The following is a 14,458-nucleotide window of genomic DNA, read 5'->3' as shown; positions in this document are numbered from 1 at the left end:
AGTTGCTGGCTGCTGGGGTGCAAACACCGAGTTTAAACACAAGGCTATTATAATCGCTATCCCAAACCACCTCAGGTGTACTCTAACACCACTTCCTGAGCTTTTTTGAACAAAAATGTGTGTATATACTGTGTAGTACATGTGGAGTAAACGTGACACTTTTAGGAATACATATGCTGTGCAGTTGTTTGAGGTACACTTAGTAAATTCAATTTCTGGTCCTCTTCACTGCTATGGGTTTTGTTTCCCTATGGCTTGAGCAGTCTTAGCTATGTTCACATCTGACACATGGGGATTTGCTAACTATGTCTAATGTTGGCATATAAGGAACTTAGTTATTCATTGAGTAGCACTTCATTCAGCAAGCAGAAATATAGACATTTCTGGGCTTGTGCAATTCAAATTTTGATTCAGCCTTTGTCATGAGCTCAAGCCTGACCATTGACACATCAAAATTGTTCCCATCAGAAATAAGATAAAGCTTCATGACATAGAGGCTTCCTGTCTGTGAAGAACACAATATCTGCCTGGTTAGTTAAAAATAAGAGTGAGAGAAGGATGATCTGATTCCTTTTCCTGGATTTAACACTTTGGGCGAATTACGTTATAGGTCTGTGATGTGAGGAAGCCTCATCACAAGGACTGTATGGCCCATTTCCTTTTAAGTTTCTGCATAGTCTTGTTCAGCTGTCTTCCCTCTTCTATCACTGCTTTTGTTGTACTTGTTAGAGAAGCCTGTTCACTTCATTGCAATAAAGGATGTTTAAATTGGCCTGATTTGAGAGCTGTTGGACATCAAACTAAACTTTATCATTACATGTTTCATAAGGGTAAGGCTGTGCCCAAAGCAGGAGTCATAGGAAGGTCACAGACATAAGCAAACTGAGCATTTGAGTATCAGCTAAGCCTGTATACCAAGATACATACAGAAAGGTAGAGGATTCTGTTGTATGCTCACATGTCATGGAGGAGATGCATCTTCCCACACTTGTTTTTCACCTCAGATGGTCAGTGGGATCTCAGTAATTACCACCTGATGGATCTTGGCCACACTCACCACTCCATCCGTTGCATGGCTGTGGTCTATGATAGAGTCTGGTGTGGCTACAAGAACAAAATCCATGTTATCCAGCCGAAGACAATGCAGATTGAGGTAAGAGAGCACATACATGTCTATGTGTGCACACACTTGTGTTGTATTTATTCTTAACAGTTCTTGACCAAGATTGTCAGTCTGGGTCATGTTATGATCTAATCTGCCAGGGGTTATTTGTTCCTTCCTCCCTTTGCAGAGCATAAATTCTATCAGTAAGTCTAAACTGACAATTTTCTTTGCCTTTACTAGGGAGTCTATGGGGCCGTGTACTGTCCAAACATAGGTGTTTGTTTTCCAGTGACTCTTCACATATAATCTAAGGCTTCTCCATCTTTAGGCATAATGGTACAAAGGAACAGTACAGTTAGTAAGCCCCTGGGATCCCATTAAAGGGAAAACAATGTTTAGAGCCTTTTGGGTGAAAATCAGTACAGTGGTGTTGGTACAAATCGGAGAATGCTTGAAATAATTCTGATTGAGGAGAGAAGAAGTGCTGGATCTGAAGTTCACATTAGTGAGCCAAAGCAGTTTGATCCTTGGAATTTATCCTGGAGTTGTGTGTTTTCCTTCTCTGTCAAGTACATTGAAAGCTCTTGCTGTCTAAATGCCCTTGCTCCCGAAGTGGTCGGAAAAGACCATCAATTCTGCAAAGCTGCCAGATAGCTGCTCAAGCAAAGGACTTTTTGTGTACAGTAATGAAGTGTACAGTAATGAACTGCTTGGATCAGCTGGCATTAACACAGCTTCTCCAAGATCTCTGGAACTCAAACAAGTGATCTCAGTTGAAAATTGAGTATATGTATATGTGGAATATAGATAATGGCAAAACTTCTGTGAACTCACATTGGTATTTTAGAAATCCTTTGATGCCCATCCTCGTCGGGAGAGCCAGGTGCGACAGCTGGCATGGATTGGAGATGGCGTGTGGGTTTCCATCCGTCTGGACTCCACGCTGAGGCTCTACCATGCCCACAGCCATCAACATCTGCAGGATGTCGACATTGAGCCTTACGTCAGCAAGATGCTAGGTGAGGGTCTGTTGCTTACTGAGCTCAAGGCAGAATTTGCCCAAAGCAGACCTTGCCCAAAGTCATCACTGACTGCCCAACTCATTCATGCTTCCTAGGCACTGGAAAGCTGGGCTTCTCCTTTGTGCGGATCACAGCCTTACTTATTGCTGGCAACCGCCTTTGGGTGGGCACCGGGAACGGTGTTGTCATCTCCATTCCCCTGACTGAGAGTAAGTGACATTTATTGAAAGTACTCTTGCATCCCCCCTAGAAAAAAGCTTTTAGGTGTTATTTGTGCAGCATGGCAGGTGGTTCAGGCAGGCTGATGCTTTCCTGACATTTCAGGGAGAAGAGCCCAGAGTATGAGCAGCCCTGGACCTTGACAGAGCAGAGTGATGTGAACTGATTCTGTAGCTAATGTGAAACAGGAGAAACAAAGCTTTGGGAATTGTAGTAAGTCTCCAAAAAGAGGTCATGGGATGAGAGGTCACCAGGAAGATCTCCTTAGAAATTCCACTTTGGCCTAGTCATCTAAATGTCTCCATAGCAGAATTTTCCAAAAACTGAGCTTAGAAAAGCTCCATTTACTCAGATTAGGGCTCAGCTTTATCAGACAAGTAGAAATAGGTATCCTACACCAAATCCAGCCTGGTGAGGGGACCCAGCAGTAAGAATAAATAGTTGACTCTCTGGAGCTGGAGGTTTAGTTGAAGCTCTTACTAGTCCTGTTCTGAACCTGCCTGTCAGTATCTTATTCTGAAGGTCTTATCCAGATCATCATGGGGAAGTAGGATTTGAGACTGATAGCAATTGCTTTCAACAGAAAGCAGCCAAATGTATGTTTCCTCACCAATGCTCACAGGAAAGCTGAGAAACAAATACCTCTTGTGTAAAAAGAGCAAACCTCTTGTAATCCTCCTGGAAGTCAGGTTTGGGATGGTCTCCTCTGAGGGCAATGAAGTTGGATATGCCTGAGGTTAACACAAGGAGGGCAGTGACATGGTCCTGTTCATGCATTGCAATTTTGGTTTTGTTTCTGAGTTCCTTTCTGAAGCCCATTCTGTCTTAAGGCTGCTGTCCTTGTTCTGAGTTAAACTTTTTCCCTGCTGTAAAACCAATTGCTTTATCTTTTGTGTGTTCCTGTAAAAAATGTGGTAAGCAAGAAAATCTCACTAAATATGTAGCAGTGGATCCTTGTGACATGGTCCCTCTCCCACCTCAGATGCCACATCTGTCCCTGTATGGTAAGAGCAAAGTGAGCAAGAACAGTGTTAGTATGAACTAATAGGAGCTTCTGTGGTGGTTTCTCTAGGTTTTATACTCTTTTTGTTGCCCTCAAATGATCTCCCAGTAATCACCTTTTTCTTCTCTCCCATCCTACCCATCACTTCCCACGCCCCTCTGTGTTCCCACTCCCTGCCTGTGCCTAGCTGTAGTCCTCCACCGTGGCCAACTCCTTGGGCTCCGGGGTAAGTCTGTTGCCTCCCCTCCACAGCTGTGATTCCTTTTGCACCCATAGTCATTCTCCTACCTTCCATTCTGCCATTCAACTTCTCTCCATCCATTTTTTCTCATCACTCTTTTGTTTTAAGTTGCATTAGAGAACAGCAATCAGAGACAGTCATGTAAATATCCTCATTTCCCACAGCTATAAACAATGTTTTCCATCTCATTGTTCATCTTTCTGTTTTTTTGTGTTAAGGATAATTATTCTTCAACAGTGATTCCCTTACTGTGGTAGACCAGTTTGAGATGGGAACAGGAAAGATTCATTCAGTCAGAAGCAGGAAGCGGGAGTAGATTGTTTTTCCAAGGTCTCCCTTGGTCATCCTTTGTTTTCCAAGGATGCTTCTTTCGTCAGTTTCAGGCCGATGGCAGGCGGTGCTATGGCACCTGTCAGCTGTAAGTTATCAAACAAGATGTTGAACCCAAGGGGACTTGATAAGCATGAAGAATTGCTTAGGTTTGTGCCAGTTAAGGCAGGATCTCAGTTCAAATTCACGCCTTCCCAGGGTCAGAAATTAGAGGGGCTTTTTTCTCACTTAAAGACATTCATGTGGCTGTCCAGATGCATTATCAACACGTCTCCTCCTTTTAAAGCATCTGATACTAGTTGCAGTAAAAAGCCAGATACTGTACACACATTGACTCTCATTCTTCCATCAAAGTATTTGTACTTGTCCCACTGTCCTGGCTTGAGCCTGATAGGGAAAAGTCTCTTTTGTCCAAGTCACGTAACTTGAAATTCACCCAAAGTTAAAACACAGAACTACAGATAATTAATGGAGCAATCAACCTCTCTCACAGAAAAGTGAAAACTGCCTAGTTTAATACTGTTCCTGTTGTACTGACATGGGTGCATGCAGAAGGAAAGCATCTCCCACCCTGAGCTCAGAGCACTGTTGCTTGGTGAGTGGAAACTGTCACATTCTGGGAGCCTGGTCATGAAGGATACTGGGCCCTGAGCCCTCCTTGGAAGCTGTGGATGGTGAGCATCTGAAAGATGTTCATTGCTGGAGTAGCTGACAATGTGGTGTCGTGGTTAAATCAAGAAATGAAGAAGGACATCCACTTCTGTGATGGCTCTGGGTGGGCTGAGAGGTTTCACTGGGCCCAGAGACTGCTTTCAGCAGCATGTGTGTTCATTACTGGGCATGAGCAAAGGACTCGACTTGGAAGTTGAGCAACGTCACTAATCCAGAGCAGGAATTCTCCTCCAGGTGCCTTCTGGGGACAGTGGACACTTTGGGTACCCTGCCAGCTACAAAAGACCAAGGCTGATCCTAGGACAGCGGGTCATTTCTGGAGGCTGGACAGGATCACTGCTGGTGACACCAGTCTAGCTTGCCCCAGGCTAAAAGAGAGGGACTGTGTAATCTGCTGTGGTCTCCTCCATCACATCATTCATAAAAGACCTTTAAAGAGACCTGCACGTTTAAAACTTTTCCTTCATGGCTCATGATTTTTCTCTCTGATTGAGTCCCTTCTGTAAAGGGGACTCAAAGCTATCACTGATGGTGTTCTTGCTCCGTCTCCAGCCAACAAGACTTCACCAACCTCTGGAGAGGGCAGTCGCTCTGGTGGGGTCATCCACGTGTATGGTGATGATAACAGTGACAAATCTGCCAGCAGCTTCATTCCCTACTGCTCCATGGCTCAGGCACAGCTCTGCTTCCATGGCCACCGTGATGCTGTCAAGTTCTTTGTCTCTGTGCCAGGTAAGCACAGCTCTCCTTCAGCAGGTGCTTGTCCCTCCATCCCTTTTGTAGCAGGGGCTTGAGCTGGTCTGCAGCAGACTAGTGTCCAGGCCATGGCTGGCACTCCTGTGGTTCACACATCTGTATTTATACTGGAGTGACTATCAGATTTGACTAGCAGAAAGAATTGGTCTGCACAATGTGTTTGTATGCATGTGAACTGTGTGGGGGCTGAGCAGAGGCACCGACAGCACCTCTGTCCTCTCCTAGGCAACGTCCTTGCGACCCTGAATGGGAGTGTGTTGGACAGCCCTTCGGAGAACCCCAGCACAGCAGCCACTGAGACTGAGGGTCAGAAGCTAAAGAACGTCCTGGTGCTGAGTGGAGGAGAAGGGTATATCGATTTCCGGATTGGTAAGTCCCCTTGGTGGGAGGCATCTGGAAAGTGGGTGCGTAGCTGTGGTCATGGAGAGAGGCATCACTGTTGTGGAGAACCAAAGCAAAAAAGCCCCATACTGTTTCTCCTGCATTTGGCTGTGAGGGTAAATAAGGATGTTCCTTGCACAGCACAAGGCTGTCAACCTGTGCCCTGTGGCTGCAGTGCCACATGGCTGTAGTGATGCCTACAAAATCAAGAACAAAACAACACAGTTTTGAGACGATATTAATATAGGAAGTAATATAAAAACAGGTCTTTAACTGGAGGCCTCCAGGTACAAGATACAAAAGCGTAGAAATCCTGTATCATGTGTGTAAGTTAAACAAATTAGCATAATTAACAAATATCGTCCAATTAGAAGAGCAGTTGGTTAGGTAATTTTCCCCAGGTTCTGCCCCACTGGAGTTGATCCAAGAGCTTTGCCCCACATTTATTACGTCTGTGATGCATGGTAAAAAGCAAGATGTCCTTGGTTGACTAAAGAGACTAGACTAAATAGTATTTCAGGAATATGTTAGAAGGTTAGCTTACTGTTCTAAAATGTAGGGGGAAAGAGTAGGAAAAGTACTGGGAGCTACAGCCATGCATTAGCAATCTACAAAGCAACAAATACATTAAAACTATCATAAAATAGCATCAGTATGAATGGCTTTGGAAAGAACAAATGCATCTGTGCCACTGGCTCCAAATATTGCTTCCCCACTACGATTGCCCATGCTGCTGAGGGTGCTCTGTGTGTAAAAATCGGCTTCCCTGAAAGGAAGGGTGTTTTTTGCTGCTGCTGGAGCTAGTTTGTCCCATCCATGCAGTCCAGCTTCAGAAAAGAATGGGGTTGCTGTAAATGTTCTCCAGGCACAGAGAAAGATCTCAGTTCACAGAATCTGTTATCAGACTGCTGGGACTATAAAAGGGGTGTTGGCCTCTTTAGAGTATTCCAGAGCATTTTCTTTCCTGCCATTTTTACTCTCTGCGTTCTCTCTTCAGGGGATGGAGAAGATGATGAGACAGAAGAGAATGCGGGAGATGCCACCCAGGTGAAGCCAGTACTTTCCAAGGCTGAACGGAGCCACATTATTGTGTGGCAGGTATCATACATCCCTGAGTGAGAATTCCTCTTTTCCCACAACGTAAGTGTCCCTCCTCCCACCTGAATGCCACGATGTACATACAGAACGCCTGCATTATTACTCCTGTTGGAAACTGACCCTGGACAACTGCAACGGTTCCTGCCTTGGACTGTGACCCCCTTGAATCTCTGAACTCGTAGCTTTCAACTCGGGCCCGTATGCTTTTGGCGTGGTTAGGTTCTTGTTCTGCTCTGGAGCTGGCATCTAAAAGGAGAGAAATGGCAGTACACCATGGAGGGAGCTTGGAGCCAGGACTGTGGGAAACCTTTGCCCAGTGTCAGGAGGGGCAGCTGGAGGGGGTGGCTCAGGTTCTTGGGCAGGTTGCCTCACTCCCACCTGCATGAGAAAGAAGTGCATCCCCAGGCATTCCCTGCCAAAGCAGTGATGGTGAATCACTTCTGCAGCACCCCAGCAGAAATCCTTCTATTTCACCAGTAGACTCTTCATCTTATCCTTATTCACCCTTAAGCACAGAATAACATCCTCTGGTCTTAGAGCAACAAAGGGTCCAAGGAAGCCTCCAAAGAGCATCGTGGTTTCAGCAGCACTTCGGCTGTGGGGCTGAAGAAGGCAGCAGCACCCTTATTGTGGGGATCACATCCTCCATCTTTGCAGGGGGAAAGTCCCTTCCTCTGCTGCTGCTGTTGCCTCAGCAGTCACGTGCTGGGTGCCTGCCAGTGTGTGTCCCAAGAGAATTGTTTGGTGGGCTCAGATGGAAGGTAGGTGTTTGATTGTCAAGGCCAAACAGCAGTAGTAGCAAAAGGGTACCAGAATGTTGCTTTTTTAAGAAAAGGCAAGGCTTTTAACTCTCCCTTCCAAAAAACACCATACAGAAAAGAATTCCTGAGTTCATTCTGAAAGGTTCATGTGGTTATCTCTGCATTGCATTTGGTGGCTTTTAAAAGACAGGTGAGGGGAGATGGTGTTGATCTGCTGTGAGTTCTGCATTAACACATTGAGATTGCCTCATCTCAAGGCTGTATCTACTTTTTAGGACATGCTGGAAGGAGATCTCTTTTCACAGAGACCTGGAAAACAGAGACTTGGCAGTTGGTTAGGACAAGTGCAGTCAAGGCTATGTCTCACCTGATGTCACACAGCAAAAGAATTGAGGCTAGATTCCTGACATCTTTTACCTAATATCACAAGCACTGACTATGCTAGTAAGATGTTTTAAAAGCTGGAAATTTCTGACTCCTGGAAAAAATTGACAGCCCCCAAGAAAAGTGGTGATAGCGCTTTCTCTCTAAGCAATGCTGATTGCAGATGTGCATCCTGCTTACAAAAGAAGCAGCAAAAACTGGGGCCAGGGAGAGTGGTTTTGAGCTCAAGATGCAGAATATGAAAGTTACAGGTGTAGAGACAATGGTGTGTTCTCCCTTTCTGACATAGTCTCACAAGGACAAATTCTGTCCCTTGAACATTCTTTCCTGGCTGTGCAGGAGTAGGACAAGTTGCATTTGTTAGTGATGAATTTGGAAGCTCCTGGTGGTCCTCTTGTTTTTTGCCTGACCTGTACAGCACTCCAGGGTTCACAGAGATGTCCTTGTGACAGTATGGGGACAACTGGGCAAGCCTCCATCTCCTGGAAAGCTCCCTGCTGTGTCCTGTGCTTGCTGCCATGGACCAGGCTTGCAGATCCTGGTGTACTGCAGGGATGCCATATTCCCAGGGGATGCTCTAACATGTGGCATCTCTCCTGATACAGCAGCACCTAAACAATTTTTGTATCCACAGTTCAGGAAAGGTTGTGGCATACATTTTCTCTGCTAGAAGGCAAGAGACATCTCTGGTGAACAGAAGCCTCAGCCAGCCACAGTGGTGCCTATGCTACGTGTGAGCAGTGCTGGTAACATGTACCCATCACACCACTCCTCCCCAAGGCAGGAATCCAGCCAGAGGGCATCTTCCAGGCATCTGCATACTGGGCTCTGTGACTGGCACGAGGTTACGGGATACATGGAGCCACCACCTGCATGCCAGGAGACCTTTCACCAGGGACATTTTGCTGGGGCACTGCTGATCATGCCAGGCTTCTCATTCACTTTCACCATATGCTTTCTGCTAGGAAGACCTCTTTGGATCCCAACACAGAGCGCATTGAAGTAAACAATATAACATTTAGAGGACAGATTCCACTGTCATGTAATAGTTCATCAGTTAGGGCCAGGCAAATTTCAGAATTTGGGCTAGTTAAAGGGAAAAAGAAGCCCTGGTAGGGTTCAGTTCCTTAACTCTGTTAGTTCTTTCATAGAAAAGTCAGATTTGCAACATTTGTGCCACTGACCGTTCTGTATCTGGTATGAGCAGTTGAAGGGACAGCACTTGATCTCCTGTCACCCACTGGGCCCTAACAACACATGGGAATCTTCCATCAGATTCCTTTCCAGCTCAATGCCATGGTTTCCTCCAAGAGAAGCACATGGCCCAGAGGGGCAGCTGCAGGGGGAGACCCAGCCTCTGCTGATAGCTCCTGTAGCCTTGGGTTGCTGCTGGGCATTGAGGTGAGAACTAACTGGCTTCAGTACGCTTCTCTGTCATATCTCCACTGTGATGTATGTAAAGTATCTTGTATGTTACAAAAGGATTTTTAAAAGTGTCCTAAGGCCTGTAAACTCCGCTGTTTGGTCTGAAGATGGCATTCTGTAAAGAGCCTGCTGTACGAATATATTCCCATGCTTTGTCCCCTATGCTGTCAACAACAAACCGTATCTGTTCTGTATGTAATAAACATGTTAACATCAGCTTGGGCAGCATGTTGTGTTCCTATGAAGGCACTGGAATTGCTGCTCAGTCTTTAACAGAACACTTGCAAGGGTGGGAATGCAGCTCAAGTGTTCCCTGTTGAGCATTTCAGTGGCAAGAAATGAAATGTGGATGGCTCACAAGATCAGAGCAGAAGGGGCTGGTCCAGCAAGCAACAGTGCAATCTGTAACTTGTACCAGCAGCAGAAATAAAAGGTGGAAATATAAGGTGGCACAACTTCAGAAATAGAAGCTGGAGCAGAGAAGCTTTCACTTGCTGGCTTGCTGGAACTTCAGTCAGGGTGGCCCTTTCAGGCCACCAGGAACTGCCAGGGATAACACATCAGGTCAGTTTTCAACACTGTTCAGGGTGGCACTGCACAGTCCCAATATGCATCATTCGACTGTGGGGAGCCCCTCAGTCCCAGGAGCATTTGGACACCTTCATAGTTATTTTGTAGAACTGCATCGATTCAAGGGCTAGACATGGCAATGAGCCATGTCCTTGAGACTGAAGAGGAGCATCATCTGCCCCAAGCAGGGAGCCCTAAGGTGAGTCACCTCTGTGACCAGCACATGCACTGTGGTGTGACACAGGCCAGGGTGTAGTACAACTGGCAATGCCTCTGCAGTTAATGGGGGCACCTCAACAATGAGGTTTGGAAACGTGTGCTGCAATCAATGCTAAATCCCTGGGGCTGCACCCTTTGAAAAACAGCCAGGAGCAGTTTCAGCAGGGCCCTGGGTGAAGTACAGCCATGTCTAGTGGCTAAGGAAGCAGGTCACTGCCAACACCCTTCAAACAATCCCCCCACGTTGGCAAACAATCTGTGAGGAAATGTACAAGTTTGGGAGGCTCATCAGAACTCACAGCATGTTCTGGGTGTGGAATCCAACACATGGCAAACAGGCTGTGCAGCATCCCATAAGGGACCTTCACTATCAGGGAAAGGCTCACAGGCTCCCCAGAGCTCTGTGAGAAGACACCCATTTCCCCATTTCATGACCCTGAGCTCACCAGCAGGTCCTAACTGTCATGGTAAGTGCCACCTAGACCCCCACCTGTACAGGGGCCCTTTCCTCCTATGACCCAGGAGCCTCATTGAAGCACAACCTGAGGTCTTCAACATGTAACTGTGTCAGTCTCCAGCCGCTCCTGGATGGACTCCTTGGACCCAGGGGGCTGGATTTTGACTACATCATCTTCAGAGATCCCACCTCACCCAAGCTGCTGCTGGGTGAGTCTATGCCTTATCAGCTCCATCTGCTTTTGCTGTTGGCTTGGCTCCCTGGCTTGGCTCCCTTTACATACTTTGATCATGGGTAATTTCTTGCCTTTCTGGAGCTGCTGTGACCAGCACTTATGTCTGCCCACTGTGGTCAGATTCTGTGTGCCCCCTCAGGGAGACACTTCCTCTGCTGGTGCTACATTTAGATCCCAGGTGTGCAGAACAGAGGACTAGACTGTTCTACTTATCCCATCTGACTCACATCTCTCTCCCATCTCCCTTGTTCTTGGTTTGTGTTCAGTAGAACCTCAATCATGGTGCGGACAGGAAAGCAACAGCTCAGCTCAGTGCCCAGCAGTGGAGACTAAGAATCAGACAAACTACCTTCCAGCCACAGCAACTGCCATGGAAAGGCTCACAGCCTCAAACTGTGCCTTTAATACTACTCCTGATTCTCCCTCTCCTGGATTCTCCCATTCCTTCTGAAGCAAGATCTGGCACGTGCTCTGCAGTGCTCCTGCCACAACAAGGCAGGCTCAGTTCTGCTCCTTGTCACAGGACCTTGTGAGCTTGTAACTCACAAGAAAAACCTTCCTTCATATCCCATAGCATCTTAACCCTTCAGGAACCTCTGGTGAGGAACCCTACGGAAATACAGGTAGCCAATGTCAATCTGTGTGCTCCTGCCTGATGACAGCCATTTCCTGCTGGCTGGGGCCTCATGTTCCCAGCTTCATCCAGGCCACACATACTGGGGTGGAGCAGAGTCCAGTTTGTGCTACCCTCAGAAATCCCTTCAGGCTATTTGTGATTTCAGCATGCTGCAATAAATGGAACACCACCTCCTGACTACCTGCAGACACAGGAACTAAACAGTTACTTCTGCAGGGAATTGATGTATAGAGCTGAACAGCTCTTGTGCTCCTTCCACCCACGCCCAGACCAGACCCTCCAACAGCCTTTGACACAGCAGCAGCATCTGCAGCCACTGCAAGAGAAGATGAAATGCCATGAACTGTGCTCAGGAGCTGCATCTTTTAATGTTCATAACATGCTGCCCTGGAACAGGGGTAATTTACAATTGGCTTCAAATGGTAAGAGCCAATACCACCTCCTTTGCATCAAAAGAACTAAAATAATTTCCCCTATCTCTTGACAGCCATATTTGGGAGTAAGAGACAGATAGCTTTGGATTATCTTAGTATTGAAGTCATGTTCCTCGCTTCTTGCTCACTGCCTTCTGCAGTGTTCAGAGAACCAGATGCTGTGCCTAAGCTAATGGCTCTCCATTTGGCTGTCATGATGTCCAGGCACTGAAAAAAAAAAAATCATGAGTTTTCTTAGAACTGTGCTGCAGAATTAAGAAAACATTTATTTCCATTTGCAGATACATTTTCTCAGAGCTCTGTGAAATACTGTGATATTCACAGTAATTTTTCTGTGATTCATGCAGGACCCAAGTTACATAAAAAATATTATGCTCCAAAGAACTGCAGCTGGCTGACTGAAGCTGTGTATTTAGAGACTATCCAGGGAGCCAAGAAGACCCTTCTGCTTACTGAAACCAAAGTTATAGAAGAAGAGTCTGAATATATCTGCATCTTCCCTTTCAGATGAGGTGGCTGTACAGGGCTGAGGAGAAAGCTGGAAACATCCTGGCACAATGGGCACACAGGGGCTCTTTAAGACCCTTTGTGCACTGAGCTACTAATAGGCAGTGAGAGCACATGGGCTGCTTAGGACACTAAGAAGTCTCTATACCAGTGTCCCAGTAGCTTTTTTCTTTGCCCACTCTTGAGGAGAGGCCAGGACCTTCTCCAGATCAATATTTGGCTCTTCCATGATTGGTCTTCCCTCCTTCTGCCACTGTGCAAGGATCATGGCTCGGAGCAGTGGTGGGTATGGCAGGAACCGAACAGTCGCCTCAGGCACTGGGGTGAATTTCTTGAAGGCTTCCTCCTCGTGTTTGGGCACCATACGCCAGTCATGGTACATGGCTTTGTCGATCTCCCTCACTTCCTCTTCAGTTTTGCCTGGGAAAAGACAATGAACACCAGTGGGTAACACCATCACAATAAACTGCCTCCAGCCACAGCAAGTGTCAACTCTTTGGCACCAAAAATGCTACAAAAGGAAAGAGTAATCAGAGTTTTCAAAAGGCTGAACAAATTATTCCCTGCTATACTACAGGATCTCACTTCCGTCATTGAGAATCGAAATAGAAATAGAAACAGGTTCCAGCTATGTGGATGACTCCCTCTCTTAAAGTTTTGCTTTGTCTCTCTCAAATTCCATTTCCATGGCTAAGGAACAAGACTAATTTCTCCCTACACTGATGAAAGCTTCCTGGAAAACTAAGTGTTAAAAGTGCTTAACAACTTAAAAACCTTTGAATGATTCCTATTTCAGTAATTCCAGTAAGGGAAAATTGTATACTTAATATAAAGCAACTCTAAAAAGGAAAATTCACACATACAACTCCAATCATTAATTTAAAATTCCAGTAACACAACTTACTTGCCATTGCACTTTTTCCTTTTTAGAAACGATTTAAATTGGAACATCCTCATGCTCATACTGTGTCTTGCTTTGAAAGTCCCAGAACAGTCTGTCAGCTCATCTAATATGCTTTTAGTGCTGCTGTTCCCCAAGGTCATACTGCACTGGCTCTCCCACAGCATTCCTTGGAAAGACATTCTGAAGGGGGTAGATTCCTAGCCTTTACAATGCAAGGAATTTCTTTTCCCATTAGAATATCTGAGAAAAACAAATTTCCCAGTCAGGGAGCCCGCGGTTTCCCTGCCACCCTCACGCACCCGTGCTCTCTAGCTCTGCCCCCATGTGTGGGAAAACGAGCCGGTTTTACCTTTGAAGGTCAGGTAGCCCCAGGCTCTTCCATGGTCCATGTTCTGCAAAGAAGAGGAACCTGTTGAGGGTGGGTCGCGGCGGGGTGGAGGGCGGGAGGGGGCAGGGCGCGGCGGGGCGACGGGCGGGAGGGGGCAGGTACCTCGGCCATGTAGTCCGCCTTCACCTTGGTGATGACCCAGTAGCAGGGCTCGTGGTGCGCCCACAGCCAGGACTTGCGGGTGACGGTGCGGCCCACGCCGAAGCGCGGCAGGCGGCAGAGCAGCGCAAACAGTCGGTTCTCGTTCCGCACGTCCTCCCAGGCTCGCACGGGCAGCCGTTTCTGCGTTAGCGGCCGCCGCATGGTCTCGTAGTCCACAGCGAAGCGCTGAGAGTCCCGTGGCCGATCCTTCAGCTCCCGGTACTCGCGGATCTTCTTGGCCATGGCGGCGATGGGCCGGTGCAGTTTCTTGCGGGCCATGCCGGCGGCCGAAGGCGCGGAGGGAGCACAACCGAACGCCGCACCCGGATCCACTGCTCCCGCCTCTCCCGGAAGCCGTGCCGGGCCCCGCGGAAGTCTCCCCGCCCGTCGCCAGGGTCAACCGCAGCGTTCCGCTGGCCCAGCCGCCCGCGGTGGGTGCTCTCAGGCTGCTGCCCGCAGAGCGCGCCGCGGCCCCTGGCCGTGGTGCAGACCCGCCGGTGCCCGCAGGTACGGTGTACTAGGCGGCTCTCGGGGGAGCCGGGCTTGCTTGTTGAGAAGCATCTGAACAG

General features: G+C 47.3%; 2 protein-coding genes across 31 annotated transcripts in view; one reads left to right on the top strand and one right to left on the bottom strand.

Moving 5' to 3' along the window:
* The window catches only part of MAPK8IP3 (mitogen-activated protein kinase 8 interacting protein 3), a 73,647-nt gene extending 64,034 nt beyond the window's left edge, over window positions 1–9,613 (top strand). For 27 of the 30 annotated variants that reach the window (XM_053958091.1, XM_053958089.1, XM_053958087.1 and 24 more), the window contains 7 exons: window positions 1,005–1,153; window positions 1,953–2,124; window positions 2,223–2,336; window positions 3,537–3,575; window positions 5,145–5,324; window positions 5,574–5,717; window positions 6,727–9,613. In XM_053958091.1, coding sequence (XP_053814066.1) covers window positions 1,005–1,153; window positions 1,953–2,124; window positions 2,223–2,336; window positions 3,537–3,575; window positions 5,145–5,324; window positions 5,574–5,717; window positions 6,727–6,848 — 920 coding nt within the window. In that variant the 3' untranslated portion in view covers window positions 6,849–9,613. The other 3 variants (XM_053958092.1, XM_053958072.1, XM_053958090.1) reach the window with 2 other exon arrangements.
* Window positions 9,614–11,864: 2,251 nt separating this feature from the next.
* Window positions 11,865–14,251, bottom strand: MRPS34 (mitochondrial ribosomal protein S34). The gene is made up of 4 exons (XM_053958096.1): window positions 13,851–14,251; window positions 13,710–13,752; window positions 12,605–12,876; window positions 11,865–12,156 (listed from the first exon to the last, which is right to left on the bottom strand). The coding sequence occupies exons 1-4, from the start codon at window positions 14,166–14,168 to the stop codon at window positions 12,037–12,039; spliced, it is 753 nt and encodes a 250-aa protein (XP_053814071.1). The 5' UTR covers window positions 14,169–14,251; the 3' UTR covers window positions 11,865–12,036.
* Between the last annotated feature and the right edge of the window lie 207 nt (window positions 14,252–14,458).

Source organism: Vidua chalybeata, chromosome 16, assembly GCF_026979565.1.
Source record: "Vidua chalybeata isolate OUT-0048 chromosome 16, bVidCha1 merged haplotype, whole genome shotgun sequence".
NCBI classification, from domain to species: Eukaryota; Metazoa; Chordata; class Aves; order Passeriformes; family Viduidae; genus Vidua; species Vidua chalybeata.
This window is presented reverse-complemented; position numbering and strand designations above follow the sequence as displayed.